Raw genomic sequence first — 19,362 nt, 5'->3', positions numbered from 1 at the left:
AGGTGCGACACATAAACATATGGCATCCGAACTAAATAAAAAAGCATAACTGTTTAATATTGCATAAAAACTTACAAATTAATCATTCTTTGTCTTAAATGGTTGTGCCATTTGCAGTTGCGCGTACACGCCTTTTGGCGCGGGAGGCCTGGTTCGATTCCCGGCGGGAGCTCATGTGATTCGGATTCCACGTGAATCAGTAGGTCCTGGTCTGATATAGCTGCGCTGCTGAAAGGAACATTAAACTCAACATCAAATCAAATCAAACTATTTTCAGTTGTGCTTTTTGCCTCATATCAATTTGGAAATCCCTAACATATCATTGGAACAAACATTCGAAGTCACTTAAGTGCACCATAGATGATGTCTTGAAATTGCACACACTGACTGTAACCCTCACATAGTCATGCTTATCATGTTGTCCAGGACCTTTAAACTACTAGTTTCATGCCCTTTACAGACACATTCTCTCTCTCTCTCTCTCTCTCTCGATATATATATATATATATATATATATATATATATATATATATATATATATATATATAAAGTTGGTATATATATTTGCTTTCTTATTAATTGGACGTAAACACTTGGAGTATGACACTTGTCAGATTTCTAGGTTAGCAACGGTCAGACAATTACTGCAGCGTCGGGTGTTTGGTGTTAGTGTAAACTCCGTACTATGTAAGGAACAGTAAAACGGCGGTGTGCAGTGACATGAGCAGACGGTGATAGTGTAAAACTGACGACCTCTTTGATTTCCAAAGAGGGCGTCGCCGATTGTTGGCACTCGGTTATGTGGTGCAAGCATGACGAAAGTGGTAATTGCATTGGGTCTGTAGCGAAGGAGAGTGTCCGAAGTGATTATGGCTTACAAACCTTTAGATAAAACCACATCGGCGAAAAGGAACAGTGATCGGAAGAAAACCCTCAGTGACAGGTTCCGCCGAGCATTAAAGCAGATTGCTACTCAGAACCATCGTACGACTGCGGTGCAAGTGACGGTGGAACTCAGGCAGCGTCTCCCAACCTGTATCGGTACTCACAGTCTGCTACGATTTACTTGTCGGGACGGGTTGCCGGGCTAAAGCGCTGGTAAGGGACCGTAACACTTTAGCACGATGCCAGTAGTTCCGCGAACATGGTACATGGACCGCTGATGACTAGATATGTATAATATGATCGAGTAACTCATCGTTCACCTTGTTTCAACGTAACGGTCGTGTTTGTGTGTGGCGAACACCCAAAGAACTGTATGATGACCATGAAACATGGCGGCTCTTTGATGCTGTGGGCCCGCAGTTTACTGGTTTTCAGTGAGCCCTTTGCTGACACTTATCGGTCTCTAGGGACCCATGTGCATCTTATAGCCCAGGTGTTGTTTCCGGGCAATGACGCTATGGCGAGTCACCGAGGTGGTGATGCATCAATTCACACAGCTAGAGCTATTGTGGCGTGATTTGAGGAGCATGGGATATAGTTGAACATAATGGAACATCTGGGGCCCGTGTTGGAGACACGAATCCGACGAAGATTCCCGCCTGTATCCTCTCTTACGGAACTGAGTGATGCACTGCACACATAATACTGTAATATTCTACTTGCTATCATTCACGATTTCTGTTACTCTATTCCTCGTCGAATATTAGAATTGTTCTGAAGTCGAATGTTGGTCCAAAGCCATAGTAATCTGGTAAGTTGCAGGTGTTCCCATTAAATTGATAAGCATCTGTGGGTATATTCATTAAAATTGCAACACTGAGAAGGAATGACACGAATAGTCCGAACTTACAGGATTTGTATAGGAGGGTGTGATGTAGGAAAGATTACAGTTTCACTGTGTTGGCACATGGGTGTAGTGTATAAACATCACTATGTCTCATCGATGTCGAAGGACGCAATATAAACAGACAACTGTTATACCGGGAAATTAGTGCGTCTACAGGGCGTGCTGCCGCTACGACAATGATTCGTATGTGGAAGTAATGGAAAGAGGAGAATACTGAGCACTGATGATCGGGCAGTGGTAAACACTGAGAAATTACAGGCATCTTATTATCATATCCATGTATCAGCGTCATTCACGTTGATTTGGTACTGTATAATAGTAATGGTGTTGATTTGTTTGCATTGGAGAATCTGCTGAACGTAGGGTTAGCAGCACGCATTGTAAGTGCTTGCATTGACAGAACCACAAATCTTTGTGTGCAATGGTCGCCTGAACACTGTCGCTGTCGTTATGAGTGGCAGATGGGCGTGATTTCGGACAATTCCTCCTTCAGTTTGTCTTATGGTAATGGCCACATACTCATTGGATTCTACTGTGTTGAGCGTAATCTACTTAGTTTGCATTGTAGAACGGCAAATATGAATGTAGACTGTCATTGAGTACTTGAGCGATCTCAACAGTGACAGTTACATCGGGGAAGTTCGAATCCGAGGTCATACCCTTTCTTTAGACCACTGGTTGCCAACTGGCATGTCGCGCAGACCTATAGTGTGTGTCGCGAAATTTCAGAACTTAAACATTTAATAATTAATTAAAATCAATTTTGATACATGTTATAAAGGTAACCAAGAAAGTTCTGTCGCTTTTTCACCCACCACCTTCGGAAATCGATATGTCACCTAAGACGTACGTGGAAGATCAAATATACTCCCCATCAGCATCGACGACCTTCTGCCAACGTTCTGGAAAACTATGGATTCCATCGCGGTACAACTTGGTGGGCCGTGAAACGAAGAAGATATCAAGTGCATTTTGCACCTCTATTAGGGATTTAAATTGGCATCCTCTAAGGTGATTATGCAAGGAATGAAACAGGTGATAATCGGACGGTGCAGTGTTCGGGGAGTATGGCGGATGCAATAGTGTTTCCCATCCAAGGCGTAGAATGGTATCCCGGGTCATCCTTGCCACGTGGAGCTTAGCGTTGTCCTGTAACAGGAGGACTTCTTTGTGATTCAGAAGTGCTGCCTCCAGAGTTTTTAGTTTTTCTTGAACACATCTCAAGTACTGACAGTACACAGTTGCATTAATGCTCTGACCAACTGGTAGCAGTTCCTGATGCACGATGCAAAATTCCTTTATCAACTCTGCACATTTAAAAGTACATTTATTTAACTTCCCATTGATATATCAATTGTTTCCTTCGAAAATCGTTTTCTTCTTCTTATTTTACGTCTTGTATAATATATGTGATTATCCCGATAGTTCTTTCGTTGGTGTGAGCGCCTGTTAATAGAGCTCAAACTTTTCCCAATATATGGGGGGCGCGGTGGCTCAGTGGTAGAGCGTTCACCTTCGGTGCTTGGGGTCCCTGGTTCGATCCCAGCTCGCGCCGTGTGGACTTTGTGGTGGACAAACACCGTGCTCGTGGGTTTTATCGGGGTTCTCCCGTTTCCTCCCACCTTCTTCATTCCACCATTTCATTCATTTCTCATTATCACCGTCTCCTTTAGCCTAACCGGCATAATCGTGGGACGTAAAACTTAAAGATTTCATTTCATTTCATTTTTTTCCCAATATATATCTATCAATAGGGAGTCATATACTAACACCCGAAGGACATTAAGATATGACACGATTAAGGCTTTAAATTTTGATTAGAATAATCTAAATGTAATTTCGAATTGATTTTTCCTGCTTAAATTTCTGGCAGCGCCTGTGCTGGGCATATTGTTCGAAGATCACGTTGAACTGTAGGTCGTATAGTTTTGGTACTGAAGATGGGCGATAAAACTGAACAGCACAATTCTGTTGATGGATTATATAAATTACAACAAATTTTATGGAGTGGGACGCTTTCTGAAACACGTACTGCACTGTAATTATTGTATTTCAGATAGAATGGATCATCCAGTAATTCACGTATCATGGAATGATGCAATAGAATATTGCAAATGGGCTGGAAAGAGGCTTCCTACAGAGGCAGAATGGGAATATGCGTGCCGTGCGGGACTCGAACAGAGACTTTATCCTTGGGGAAACAAGCTTACACCCCACGGAGAACACTGGTAAGTAGATAGATAATTTAATAGACAGATAATATATATATCAGAGGTGGCTAACTTTTTTTTTTTTTTTTTTTTTAGATTTGGTGGATATTTTTCATTTCAGACATCACTGACAGTCTACTTTCGTGTTCATTAGCCCATTAGAGGGAATTATAAAACAATAACAATAATCAATACACACAGTATCACAGACTACCTCGTACGACTTGCTAGTCGAGGCGTTGGCTACCCCTGATATGTATAAATGTTTGAAACATTCTTTCTGTCTTCCTTTCAGTTGACTGTCTTCATAACGTTCGGAACCTGATCGGAAGAGTTGGTCACTGGTGTGTTTGTTAGGATACGTCTTGTAATATTTTTTTTAGAACTTGAAGAAGAGCATTGTTCAGTTTAATTTTAATTTGATATTTACATAAGTTTACCATTTATAATTGTATATATCAATAAATTAAACCTAATATATTTGACAAATTGTAAGTAATAATGTTTTCATCTCGACCAGGACAGGTAGTTGTCACATGTGGAACCTTTCGTTAATATCTATTGTCTACAGAGTTGTTAATTACGCGATATTGTGTAACATAACGTGTAGCAATTAAATAATAAGACTGAATTTAATACTCCAAGATAAAAAGTTAATATATGAAGCAAATGCCTATCCAGACGACCAACCTTCATCTATAATCTGGCAACACTGGAACATCTGCTAACAATGATGGGAAAATACTCCGCCATTTGTGTAACTAATGGGACACTGTTATTACAGAGCAGTGTGGAGCAACGAGCAAATATTAAATTCTATCTTAAAGGCGAAAAGAACTGCTCCTCTGACTGGATTAGTTAATAGGTTGAATTTGGCTTGAGTGTCCCTTTCAGAACCGAGGCTATGTAAGACGTGAACCTACAGCTTAACGTGGGATCCGAATCACATGATCTCCCGCCGGGAATTGGACTCGAGTCTCTCACGCAAAAGATGCATACACTAATCATATAGCCACGAAGCAGTGCATGAGCTCCTGAGACAGTGCATGAGACAGGTGTACAGCGATAATTGCTTTTGTCATGCACAAATATTAATGTAGCGTATATTGCTCAAAAGGACTGTGGAAAGGATTGAGATGGACCCAAACGGGAGATGTTTGATATTTCTTTGTGGTGACTAGCTTATTGCGAGTCAGAGAACAGATATAACATGATTGTTTGTCTGTGAGGATTATGATAAATGAACTTCTAACCGTTCGTCAAACATTAGTGGAAAATTTGGGCAAGGCAAAAATTGGTTCTCAGTTTGTGCTATATTCTTTGATGGTTAAACACGTTTTTTTTTATTATAAAGTCCTGAGTGGACATCATCATCGTTGCCGAAAGGGAAAAATAGAAGAAACTACTACTACTAATGATGAAGAAAATTTAAAAGAGTAGACATTTTGGTGTGATCCTACGACAGCAAGAAAATTTTTCACAATGAACTTACTGAGGGAAAAACTGTCATTTCAACTTTGTATTTGAGTTTTTTTGAAACACCTGTGAAAGAGAATTCTTCAGGAATTCAGTTACCACTTTTTGGACTTTACACTGGAAATAAAAAATGCAAATTTATTTCCTTTGCGTTTTGCTAGGTATTTCATGTTCTTTACTACATCGTGAATAAGTTCTCTGATAAGAAATATGAAGTGCTAATATACTTACAATACGATTTTAAAGTATCAAAAATTACAATCAATTATTTGTAGTACATCACAAAACAGTAGCCTAACAGTGAGTTCTAGAAGTTGTGGGATCTGAATATGTCAACATTTAAGTCTGTTCGAAGTTTGTGTTAAATAATAATAATAATAATAATAATAATAATAATAATAATAATAATAATAATTCTCTTTTGAGAATAGACGTATGATAGCAATAACTGAACGTAATTGTAGTGAATGAATAGTGTAGTGAATTAATATGAATAGTTGAGAACAAATGTATTTCTTTAGTGCCTAATTTTGATTGTTTTTCCTTTGCTTTGAAGGTTAAGAAAACAGCAAATCATGACTAAATACACACTCGCTTTTCTTAATACACGGGGGACTGTGACACTATTGAATACAAAATGAAGATTTGCTAGTCTGTAGCGTAGATTTTGTACTTGCATGTAGCCTAATATTCAAGGTATGTCCTTTTGGTACGCATGATCGCTGCTCTGATTGCCAATGTGAGGGCAGATTATTATTATTATTATTATGACTTACCGTCTTGAAGCAGTTGAAACCACTTGACTTAAGAGGTAGTGGTTTCCAGTCCAAAAAGCAAGAAATAACAGTTTCGGGAGCACATGCGTTGACCTCGCATTATCTTCGTGACCCTAGTTCTTGATGGTTATATTACCAGCGGCTTAGTAATTTAGATTTGTTTTGTTTTATTTTGACAATTTCACACAAATCTCTCAATCATGGTCTTGTATGAGGTACATCATGAATGACTGTCCTCTCGTGTGACTGCAGCACTTTCATTACAAACTGTTCCTTAACATGGGAGACTCGGGTTCGATTCCGGTGAAAGTATTTTTTGAGTTTTCCATATTTTCAGGTTTTAATTTTTAAGCGTATTGCTCAAGTGTCTTGATTCCTAAGAAAAAATACCGTTGGATGAAGATTCGGATCAACTATACATCAAGGTATAGTTAAATTTGATTATTAGGTACTTTTGGTTTTCCTTGTAGACGAATAAAATTTAGTTTTTAACATTTCATAGTGCATCTATGCAAACGTTATTCCACTCTCTCTGGAAAGTAAGTTTTAATATTTGCTTCGTTACAGGATGAATATATGGCAAGGTAAATTTCCAGAGATCAACACGGCAGAAGATGGATATTCAGGAACAGCTCCAGTGACTGCATTTCCTCCAAATAAATACGGCCTTCTCAACATGGTAGGCAATGTGTGGGAATGGACTGCAGATTGGTGGACCATACGTCATAGTAAAGACTACGCGAAAGATCCTGTAAGTTTATATTAAAAATATTTTAGCAGTGATTAGGTTAAGTTACTGCTTATTGCGTCCTGCTATAATTTCCCTGAACAGTTTCGGCAGATTTGTCTCCTATCTTCAGTAGGTTGGAGTCCTTTACTGGAAGATTATTCACATTTCAAAATGAAATGTCATCTTATATCTTTGCATTCACAGAACTCAAGAAGGATTAGGTCACAAAACGTAGAAACAAGCTTCTTGATCTTCGAAAATAACGCAATAAGGGTTTGCTGTTTGTTTGTTTGCAGTTTAGCATCCCTTTTCAGCACCGAGTCTATACGAGACATGGATCTACAGTCTAAGGTGGAATCCAAACCACCGTAATGCGTTCAAATTTTAATGCTCTCACCGGGAATCGAATCCTGGACCACGCACATAAAAGGCACACAGCTAGTCAGAAGACTAGCAGAGAGAGAGAGAGAGCACGATGCAATAAGTAATAAGTTTAATTAATTATTAGACTTCCAAACTATACTATAAACAGTGGTGCCCACCCCCTTTATGTCCATGACGCACCCCTCAATTGTCTACCCGTAGGTGTTCTTCCATGAAAAAAATCTTCTTTTCGATTAATTTTTACACTCCCTCAAACATATTTATACAGATTTTTACCCCCCCCCCCCAAATATTTCAATGACGCACTTTGCGTCATAGCCCCCCCTTGTGGGCACCCCTGCTATAAATAAATATCGGAAGTCTTATAGAACGACTTTGTTTGTCCGTTTGTCGACAGATATCACAGCAAAAACGGTAAGAGATATCGAGATGCATTTTATGCAATCGATTCAATGTCCCAAGGATAGGTCCCATATCTTCTGTAAACTCTCTATTCAAACCGGAAATTGCACAAATTAGTCATTCCCGGTTTCAACTTTTATCGTCATAAAACAAAAACTGTAATAGAAGAGTGTAGAGTGGTTATTTGCAAACAAGTCAGCGTCTGAAGACAACGTAACATGACTATTTCGAACACTCTACGAAAACCGAAAGTGGTTCAAATTTAATATTCACAGAGCAGAAACTGTGAGAGATAACGAGATGCGGTTTTCTGCGGTTGATTTAGAGTCCCAAGAATAGGTTCTATCATCTTCATTTATCCATTCTGCAATTTAGTTGTATAATGTAGCTATTTCCGGTTTCAACGCTTATCGCTATAGAACGAAAACGGTAACAGGTAGCAAGAATTTTTTTTTTTTTTTTCAAACGATTCAACGTCTCGAGGCAATGTACCACGACTATCCCGAACACTACCAAAGCGATCAGAAGTTACTACTTCTTCTGGTTTCAATAATGATTTCCATAAAGCGAAAACAATAAGGAATATCGAGATGTGTTTTCTTGCAATTGATTCGGCGTCTCAAGAATAGGTTCCTTATCCTTTCGGAACTCTATTCAAATCGGAAGTGGTTAAAATAAACCATTTCCTGTTTCAACATTTATCGCCATAGGACAAAGTGGTAAGCTGTTTTCTGCAATCGGTTTACTGGTGTTAAGAGAACATACCATCATAACCCGCAACACTACCAAAATCGGAAATGTTTGAAATTTTCTGCTACTTCCGGTTTCAATACTGATTTCCGTGGAGCCAAAAGGGTAAGAGATATCAAGGTGCAGTTTATTGCAATCGATTCAAATTCCAAATTCAAATTAATGATATCCGGTTTCAATCTTTATCATCATATTACAAAAACAGTAAGACATGGCGTGTAATGGCTTTCTGATGCGGATTCAGCGTCAGTAGAACAGGTCCTAACTTCGATGTTATTAATCTCTTGCAACGTAGTTATAGATGTACTACTTGAAGTTTGAGTATTGAATTCCCATAGTTTGGACGCGGTGGCTCAGTGGTAGAGCGTTCACCTCCGGTGCTTGGGATCCCTAGTTCGATCCCAGCTCGCGCCGTGTGGACTTTGTGGTGGACAAACACCGTGCTCGTGGGTTTTCTCGGGGTTCTCCCGTTTCCTCCCACTTTCTTCATTCCATCATTTCACTTATCTCTCATCATCACCGTCTCCTGTAGCCTAACCGACATAACCGTGGGACGTAAAACTTAAAGATTTCATTTCATTTCCCATAGTTGGAAATCTACCATAGTTTCACACTGTGAAACGAAACTCAGTTGTTACTAACATGGGTCCATTTCTGTCGTCAAGTAAGTGTTTAGCAGTATTTACTAATAGACGCTATAGGGTACATACTATATAAATGAATAAATATTTTTTACCGCTGTATCCTTTGGAAATTTGAGTTGATATTATTTCTATCTTCACTGGATTCTTCACTGGATAATACATCGCCTAGTTACATTGACTTCCTTAAAAAATCGTCATAGAAGATTTGAACACTATTGAATGTCGGATGTGAAGGAAACTGAATCAGCCGAGAAACAATTGTAGTCGTTGTATGTAAATATGATTTTTTAGACTTCCAAACTATCCTATTCATGAGTGTCGGAAATCTTATACACATTAGATCGGCTTTATCCTTTCGTCTGTCGACAATTATCAGAGCAAAAGCGGTAAGAGATATTCAGATGTGGTTTTTAACAATCGATTTGATACCGTCCCAAGGATAGGTTCGATCTCCTCCGTTAATTCTCTATTCAAACCGAAAATGGTTCAAATGAATCATTTCCGGTTTCAACCTTTATCACCACAGAACAAAACCGGTAACAGATAACAAGAAGCGGTGTTTTGCGAAGGATTCAGCGTCTCAAGGCAACGCACCATGACTATCCCGAACACACTACCAAAACCGCAAGTTGTTCTAATTTAATATTACTTCTGGTTTTAATAATGATTTTCACAGAACAAAAATGGTAAGAGATACCGAGATGCGGTTTTCTGCAATCAATTCAGCGTTCCAAGCATAAGTACCATCTTCACCATTAACTTTCTATTCAAAACGGAAGTGGTTCAAATTACCTATTTCCAGTTTCAACACTTATCCCCATAGTGGTAATAGATTAGGGTTTTTACAGCCTGGAAAGTCAGGGATTTTCTTTTTTTGGTATTCAGGAAAGATCAAAAAAATGGGTTCTTGGTCATGAAAAAGTCAGGAAAATTGCACACCTGTTTTGAAAAAAAAAAGTGAAAAAAACCTGAAAAAATCCTTTTTGCTAGATGTAGAATTTTGAAAAAGATTGAATATCACTGCTCTAAAGCACAAAGCCGTAGGAGTCTTGACATTATCCAGAGATTCCCTGTGACTAAACTCCTCCCTAGTAGCATAGGCGTACTAGCATTCGAGGTAGAAGTAATTGGTATAAAGCTGACTTTAGCTTCATTTGATGCAGACTCCATCCAAGATTGATACATTAAAAGCCCACCGCTATCCAATTTGAGATAATGTGTACATGGTGGTCCAAAGTTGCTGAAATTACCGTGTAAAGTATATAAAATTATATTGTATAGAATGACTTTATGCAGTAAAAAATGTGACTCACATGAGGATTTTAATCCCTTCAAAGTAGAAGACTGCACAGTTTTACATGAGTACATGCTCTTTTCGTTCCTTTAAAGTTGTCATGCGCATATACAGGGTGACACCAAAATATAACAATGTTCTTTGAGTGAAAACAGTCAATAATACTTTGAACGCTCTACGTAGATTTATCATGTCTAATTGAGCTAAGTTAATGATGTGTTTTGAAAGAGCATTTTGCAAAAGATATATATCTTTAAATTTTGAAACCCAACCTTCACAGAAGTTGCAAATGTGTTTTTTTTTTTTTTTTTTTTTAAGACTATGCTGTAAATTAACATCTGTCATATGAAATGGCTACCTGGTGAGAATATTCAGACGTAAGCCCATAGTTGGACATATGTCTCATGTGTTGCAGATTGAATACAAACAAAAGTGGGGTTTTAGAAGGTGGGGTCTGAAGGACTTAACACATTTAACATTTAGCGAACGTCGGAATATGATCTTGGCACTCGGAATAGAATCATTACTACACAGGAACTTAATGGTGTTGCGAAAGTACACAAAGACTGTCACCGCGACTAGTCTACTAAAAAGAAATGCCTCCGGTCTGTGTCAGAGTTCAACTGAAAGACGAATTGCTTATTTTGTTGTAAAATAATTAACTTTCATAACCCAGAGCGTCAAAATTTTTACATAGCTGAAACTCTACAAATTTGTGAAAATATTCTTTCCCATTGCAGCAGTCAAATGACAAGTGGGAGTGGAAGTTGCGAGAAAGTTTCACACTTGTGTTGACCTTGTTGTAGCTAAAGCTGTTTATCATAAGGATTGCCGTTATCGATTTCGCCTAAACAAACAACTTCCTGTGCGTCTTCAGAAAGTAGGAAAATCGAGCAATCTAGTGCAGCATACACCTGGACGAAAAGTGAATAATGAGAAAGGCGAAGTATTTATTGTGTTGGGTGAATGGCTGCAAAATAAATCAAACTAGAACTTTATGAAAGCAACAGAGTTATGATGAAATGAAAAATCTGGCTAGGAAAGAAGAAGTATATTCTGTGAAATGGTTAAGGCAAAGACTTAGAGAACGTCATGGCGATCATTTGTATTTGAGTACTGATCCTGGTAAGCCTGAAGTTGTATGTTTGCGTGACATGGTGAAGTATTTTATCGAAAAGAACTGATACGAAAATGCACACAAAAATTAGAGAAAATTGGAATAGTGTAATTAGCGGCAAAGATTATAAAAACGGAGATTCGTGATCACGTGTACAATGTTCATACTAACCCAGAAATGGAAGAGGTGCGAGATCCCAATTTAGGCAAATCATTGGTTTACATCATTGCAAACATTGCTGCAATACCTAATTCATTCTGCGACGAAATATGCGTCGGTCATGCATAACATATGTTTGCAGATCGAGATCTACGCTTCCCCCAACAATGCTTAGTGTAGGAGTGCAAATGAATAATGCATTTGGAACTCGCTGGCTGATAGAAGAGCCGTACCAACTCGGATTTTCAGTGCCTTACAGCGTAATCATGCGTTACAAGCTGTAGATAGTAGCTTCTGATAGTAGCGACAACATATTGAAAGAGTTTCTTAGAGATTTTCTTCAACAGTCTGCAGACAACGTTGATCAACATTGTTGAATATGAGCTTACCCCTACGCCATCATCATTGTTCAAAGACGGATTCATGCAGAAACCAGACAAAGCAAGCGTTCCACAGTGATTACATTTTGGATGAGTCTCAAGAGAGCATATTTTCACAACCTGCAACGCATTACCAAAATCGGGAGTGTTTGAAATTTACTACTACTTCCAGTTTCAATACTGGTTTCTATAGAGTAAAAACGATAAAGATATCGAGGTGTAGTTTTTGCAATTGATTTAGCTTCCTAAGATTAGATTCCGCTTTCTCCATTAACCTTGTATTCAAACCAAAAGTGGTTCAAATTAACCATTTCCGGTTTCAACTCTTATCGCCATAGAACAAAAATGGTAACATATAGCGACAAGCGGTTTTCTGCAGTAGTTGTATGGTCTGAAGAGTACATACTGTCAAAACCCGCAACACACTACCAAAACCGGAAATGGTTGAAATTTACTACTTCTTCCGGTTTGAATGCTGATTTTCGTATAGCAAAAACGGTAAAAGATATCAAGATGCAGTGTTTTTTTTTTTTTTTTTTTTTTTTTTTCACGTAAAATGTCCCAAGTATTTTCTGCACTAATAAACATAATTAGCGAAGGAAATACTTGGGACATCTACGAAAAGGGTAAAAACCTCTTTTTAAAGTATGATTCAAACAATTAAGTATTTCACTAATTAAACATTATTCTTTATATTTGATCTTAATGATACAGTATGAGAGTACTCATACCCTAGAAAGAACTAGTGAGCAAAATAAAGTATGCACTGTTACACACTTCTTTTATAATTTTTCAAGTTATTTTTGAGATTTGAAAATGACTTTGAGTAAATGTTTTTGTGTTATTCTTTTTTGTGTGTCTGTTTTTGTAGTCTGAATGAAACTGTTGTATTTTATTAGTCTGGCGACATTGGATACTATTGAAAAATGTGAACTGCAACTATTGTTGGTATTTCAATGCATAGTAAACATGTCTTCTTACGTTTGATATTTACCAGTCATTCATTTAGTGCATCCACATAAAAAGGAATAAAATTCTTTTGTAAAATTCTTCATCAGCTTAAGTGCGTTGTATTTTTACTTAGCAGTATTTCGTTCTCCTACTTTTTGAGGACTTCATTATTTCTAATAATTTCTCAGACTTTAACTCGAACTACACCTCTTTAGATACTGTCTGTCTTCTTTATTTGCATCATAGAATAGTTAATGACTGTAAGTATTAAACATATAAAGACATGTTTATTATGTACTGAATTATCAGTCTTCAGTGACTGCCATAGCTTGTTGCTAAATGTAGATTTCTTTTGATATTAAGGTTCCAAACTATATTTTGCAGAAATTTTAATCAAAATTTTGTTTTTGCAAACTTATATAATGCTATTGACTATTTAGACTGTTTTTGACTTGGAATAAATGTTTTTGTGTTATTCTTTTTTATGTGTCTGTTTTTGTAGTCTGAAAGAAACTGTTGTATTTTATTAGTCTGGCAACATTGGATACTATTGAAAAATGTGAACTGCAAATATTGTTGGTATTTCAATGCATAGTAAACATGTCTTCTTACGTTTCATATTTACCAGTCGTTCATTTAATGCATCCACATAATAATAATAATAATAATAATAATAATAATAATAATAATAATAATAATAATAATAATAATAATAATAATAATAATAAAATGTAAAGTGCAAATAAAGAAGGCAGCAAACAATATGTAAAGAGAGTAGTTTAAGTTCTGGAAAATTAGCCAGTTGAAATCCTCAGCTGGTAGGAGGACGAAATCTTCTTAATAAAAACACGTAATCCGATTAGCAATCCAGATCTTAGTACAGACAGAGAAGAGACGAAAAAAAGAATACAATTAGATATTGCTTTTTTAACATACAAGATTATTACAAGATGGTAGTTTTAATACAGATTGAGTCACGTACAATTTTGTGCAGTGTAGGGAAAACCCATTTAATGATTTGATGACACTAATGAAAATCGAATAAAGAAAAATAGGAGATACTTGCTTAAAAATCACAAAGTTTATAATCCAGGAACCCAATGATTTTGAATATTAATTATTTACAGATAAGAGCTTTCCTTTTATTACCATAGACCGTGGAACCTAGAATTTCCTAACGTATCCTAATAAGAATCAGAAGTGCTCAGATGAAGACGAGAGAGTTAAACAGTTTCAAAATTATTATTATCTAAATCTGGCCGTATCGAAACATTTGCAAGAAACCAAACATCAAATGAGAACGTCAGAGTATTACGTCGGGTTCTTTAATTAGCGATCACATGAAGGACGACATAATCTCCAACTCAAAGAGATACTGATTTAATGGATAAAACTTCTATTTATTACTTTCCTTTCACTCCAACGTGGACCAGGCCATATGTTATCCTTCAGCTAGACAACTTACTGAAAAGGGGTTTAGAATCAATTATTAATTATACATTAAACGAAAGTCAGTGGATGCAAGCAAGTTTACCCATACGACTAGGTGGTTTAAGCATACGAAAAGTATCTGATTTGAGCTTTCCTGCGTTTTTGTCTTCATGCCATGGAGCAGTTTCACTCGTCTCCAACATTTTACATAACACAGTTGATGAAGTGAAAATTACACATTTGACAGAGGCAGTAGAGATATGGAAAGACACTTATAACGAAATTCCAAAGACAAAAGGAGTACAAAGGAAATGGGATGACATAATCAGATAAGAGAAAGGAAAATAGTTTCAGAAAATCCTATTGATACTGCCCATCTTAAAGCGCTTCACAAGAAAGAGTCCGGAGCATGGTTGCAAGCTACACCCTCAAAAAACATAGGAACATTTATGGAAAATAATATCTTTCAAGTAAGTGTAGCCTTACGCCTTGGCATGAATATATGTCTTGAATTCATGTGTGTATATCAGAATCAAATGGATGCTAAAGGTCTTCATGCTTTGAGTTGCATCTGAAGCAGTGGGAGATTTTCACGCCACGGAGAACTAAACCAAATATTAAAGCAAACTCTCGCCAGCATAGATATTCCTAGCATTTTGGAACCAACAGGAATGTTACGGGATGATGGCAAAAGACCAGACGGAATTACTTTAATTCCCTGGAAAAGAGGCCAAAGTCCAGTGTGGGATGTTACGTGCGTAGACACTTTCGCACCCTCATACATAACATTAACCAGCGAGGAAGCAGTAAGTGCAGCCGAGGCAGCTAGTAAACGAAAGCATTTGAAATATTCCAGATTAAAAGATCATCATTTTTTCATTGCTTTTGCTACTGAAACCATGGGTGTTTTTAGTAAAGAAACAAGTAAATTTTTGACAAATTTGGGGACAGCTTTAATTAATAAATCAGGTGACCCTAGAAGCAAACATTTCTTGTTCCAACGGCTAAGCCTTGCCATTCAAAGAGGCAACGCAATAAATGTTTTAAATTCATTCCCATTCACACACAAAATGGATGAAATTTTTTATTTAAAATAAATCCAAAAATATTAAAAAAAAAAAAAAAAAAATACCGTATTGTAAGTTTGGTTGAGAATTGTCAAGAATTATACATGAGAAGCTCAGAATAGTACACGTGTACAAGATGTTCAACATGTACTATTACGTTAAAAAATTTAACTTCTGCATTTCTATTGGCATGTTAGATCATTTATTTGAAAAAGCTGTTATACAGAATCATGTACTCCTTATAAAATGCTGTTAATTGTTTGTGAAGTCTGGTTAAATCAAAACAGTCTCAGGTTTTAGACTAAGCTTCTTTTTGAATTTATTCCAAAATGTAAATTTTGATGTATTCTTATTTTTCTTGTACTTTAATATGTTCATTCTTGTTTTATTCGAATTATTTTCTAAACAATTCTTTACTAATTTATTAATCAGTTTAATATTCTTTGTTGTATTTGATATTAAGTGTGAAAATTTTCAGATAATATTTATGTATTTCACATTACTTAATTATTAATTTCTAATGATATTAATAAACCTTATTAATTAAACATAAAAAAATTAAGGTTATTGTAGAAATGTATTTTAAATAAAGAAAATGAGTAAGAATAATATATATATACAGTGAAACCTCTACTAACGGACACCTCTATAAAGCGGACACCTCCTCTAACGGACATATTTTGTAATCCCCAAACACTGTAATAGGAAAAATCATATTGGCAAACCTCTCTAAAACAGACACTCTCTAGTACGGACACGGACAGTATTTTCTGTCTTTTATAGGTATTATTTACCTCTGTATTACGGACACTTTCTCTAGAAACAAGTTGAAAAATACAGTAAAAATACATTTTTAATAATCCATATGTGTCACCAAGGAAGCATTGCGACAACATTTTGCCTCCTCAACTGTCTACTCAGCAATCCAGACGAAGCATTATCTCTTTAACAACACCCTCATGTCCTTTGCTTGCATTCCCGCTCAACCCATTTTAGACACAAAAGTGATTGTTTGAAATGACACGTTATTCTACCGTCCCTCTGGAATCTCTGACCAAGCAGAAGACAAATTTAGTTCTTCTGCCCTCGGGTACGCATACTGTCTAAAAAAAAGACACTACTGGACTGCAATTAACCCACAAATTAAAGGAACATACTGTAAACGTAGTAAGTAGTGATAAGTGTAAAGTGCAAAAAACTGTAACATCTTATAGAGTATTGAATGGCAGAGAATAATGCAGGTTTAGTATCATTTTGGTAATATTCGTAAATACACAGGGTGTCTATCGGTCAAGAAAGTTACGAATGTCACGAAAAAGTTACGAAATCAGAGAACGGTCATGAAAGCCAAGAAAAAATCACGAAATTTAGCTTTTGGGTCACGATTTTTTTAATCTGTACAAATATAAGTAGAGACTTGAAAATTTTGTTCTATAAAACATCAAAGTTCACCACCAAAAATGTGTATGGTCGGCTTTTGATGCTACCAAATCGCAAGCAAAGCACTCTTCTACCGCTTGCATGAAAATTCGGCCTAATGCGCACCCAAATTCGCTCTCGAAAATGATACGAAATTTTATGGTTTGGTAAAGAAAAGGTCACGAAAAAGTCACGAAATTTCATTTTGGAATTTTAGTAGACACCCTGATACATGATTCATGCAATTATTTTTTCTAATTGGATATTACATTGTTTACTAATTTACGTAAGGAAATATTGATACCTCTCTAAGGCGGACACCTCTCTATAGCGGACAATTTTTGATTCCCCACGGCTGTCCGCTTTAGAGAAGTTTCACTGTATATAAAAAAATTCAGTTCCAATTGTGTATTATTAAACAACGTTAATCGTTTATGATTTACGAGGAAATAGGTGTTTAACTTTTTCCGAATACTTCGAAAATTTCAACTCTACATCAGGAAAATGATAACAATTTTCCAAGAGACCACGCTTAACCTAATTTCTTGAAGCAAGAACTCCACGTAAATAAAGGAACCATTTTGCATGTTACCAATTTAGCAGTAAAGTTATGGTTATTGGGAAAGTTGCCAGAGAGCAATGGAACGTCTGGTAAAGCTTTTGTTTTCCCGGGTGCAAAGTAAGGTATATTTATTTCTAACTTAATATCAAGATTAATTTTGTATTTTAAATATATATTTTCGTGCATGTTTTAACCTGTTGTAACATTTTATGTTGAATAATACGCTTATGCGAACATTGCGAATTAGAAATAGTGAGTTTTTTTCTTTCTTTGTATTTTAGACTGGTCCTGCGCATGGCACCGATAAAGTAAAGAAAGGAGGTTCGTATATGTGCCACAAAGATTATTGTTTCCGTTATCGATGTGCGGCACGAAGTCAAAATACTCCTGATAGCTCAGCTGGAAATTTGGGCTTCCGTTGTGCAGCTGATTCTTTGCCAGAAGATTTGAGAAGCTGAAGTGGGCCTACAAATTGGGACATCGAAACTGTGGTATTTTAAATACTAAGTAAGAGAGTCTGTTTATTTTATTTTCTAAGTACTTCTTCCCTTGCCTATGTGATGAAGCGATTAGCAAAAGGACATGTAAATAGAGTGTGTGATTATGTTTGTGTGATTATATTTGCACTATTTTCTGGTAAGCAATTTATTTTATACGTAGTATACATAGTGTATAATGGTATAACAAGGCATTTTTGAATTATGGCTAAATGCAAATGCGCTTAGTAGATATGTTTGTTATGAAGTGCACGTTTCTTAATACCGTGTTTCACGAAAATAAGACAGGGTTTTATATTAATTTTGTGCTCAGAAGTTACATTAGGGTTTATTTTCAGAGCACACTGCGCGTGTCAACCAAGAGCGTAACCGTTACTAACGTGTTCTCTGCTTAATGGTAATCAGTATAGATATATTCTGAAGTTTCTTTTTCTTGCCTGTAATGAAAAATAAGTGGTTAATAGCTTGTGCACCTATTTTCGAGTTTCACTGTACGTTTAAACGACATTTGTATTGTATACAAGGTCAGTTATTTCTTAAAAACAAAATGTACAAAGAATTTTATAGTTTTCAAACTCCAGTTCCAGCATGATTTATATAATAATTTCTTCGTTCAATTTTCCATCTAACAGAAAAACGTGTACAAGAAAAGACCTGCTTTATTTTAGCAGCTCTAATATTTTTGGATATTCATCATCTCTAGCATATTGTTGTGACTACTTATACCTAGAGGAACGGCACCCATATGGGCAGTAAAAAGACAAAATCAGATGTTTGATAGACGTGTCGTGCATGTGATACAAGTGTTATACCAACTGTGTCCTAACGACTAATCACAGTCAGCCACGATTCGATATTCAACTGAAAAAATCTAATTATATTCTAAAAATCTTATTCCACTATAATAAAAAGGGATAATTTGAAATAACTTGTTTATGACATTTTTTAGAGAACTACACAAAATTCTCCATACGGGTATATATAAAATAAATTACATTAAAAAAATACTTACATGCTTCGTAAATTAAAAGACTAAAAGCATAACTTAGCAAAAGTGTGTATAAGTGAACTGATTATGTGAGTTTATTGATAATAATTCATTAACTTAAGTATTCCCATCTATCAGAATGAAAGGTGAGATCATGACGTAGCTGTACTTTAGATTCGTTAGTGACAAGGCATTTATTGCCTTGAACGAAAGAATAGGTTATATGAGTGTACAAAAATCATATGGTGGGCAGTGAAATCTGCAGACTAATAAATTTATTTAAGAAAAACGCAGGAAACCGTTCATTTTAGGTAGATTTTATAACAAGGATCT

The 19,362-nt window shown here is 36.3% G+C and overlaps 1 protein-coding gene across 1 annotated transcript in view; it reads left to right on the top strand.

Moving 5' to 3' along the window:
* LOC145673213 (formylglycine-generating enzyme) overlaps positions 1-18,930 on the top strand; it is a 56,681-nt gene extending 37,751 nt beyond the window's left edge. The window contains exons 3-5 of the mRNA XM_081742697.1: positions 3,849-4,020; positions 6,822-7,005; positions 17,826-18,930. Coding sequence (XP_081598823.1) covers positions 3,849-4,020; positions 6,822-7,005; positions 17,826-18,002 — 533 coding nt within the window. The 3' untranslated portion in view covers positions 18,003-18,930. The remainder of the gene's footprint in view (positions 1-3,848; positions 4,021-6,821; positions 7,006-17,825) is intronic.
* Positions 18,931-19,362: the final 432 nt, after the last annotated feature.

This window comes from Thermobia domestica, chromosome 16 (assembly GCF_964235325.1).
Source record: "Thermobia domestica chromosome 16, izTheDome1.hap1.1, whole genome shotgun sequence".
NCBI lineage: Eukaryota > Metazoa > Arthropoda > Insecta > Zygentoma > Lepismatidae > Thermobia > Thermobia domestica.
Note: the sequence above shows the minus strand (reverse complement) of the source record. Positions and strands in the feature narration are given on the sequence as shown.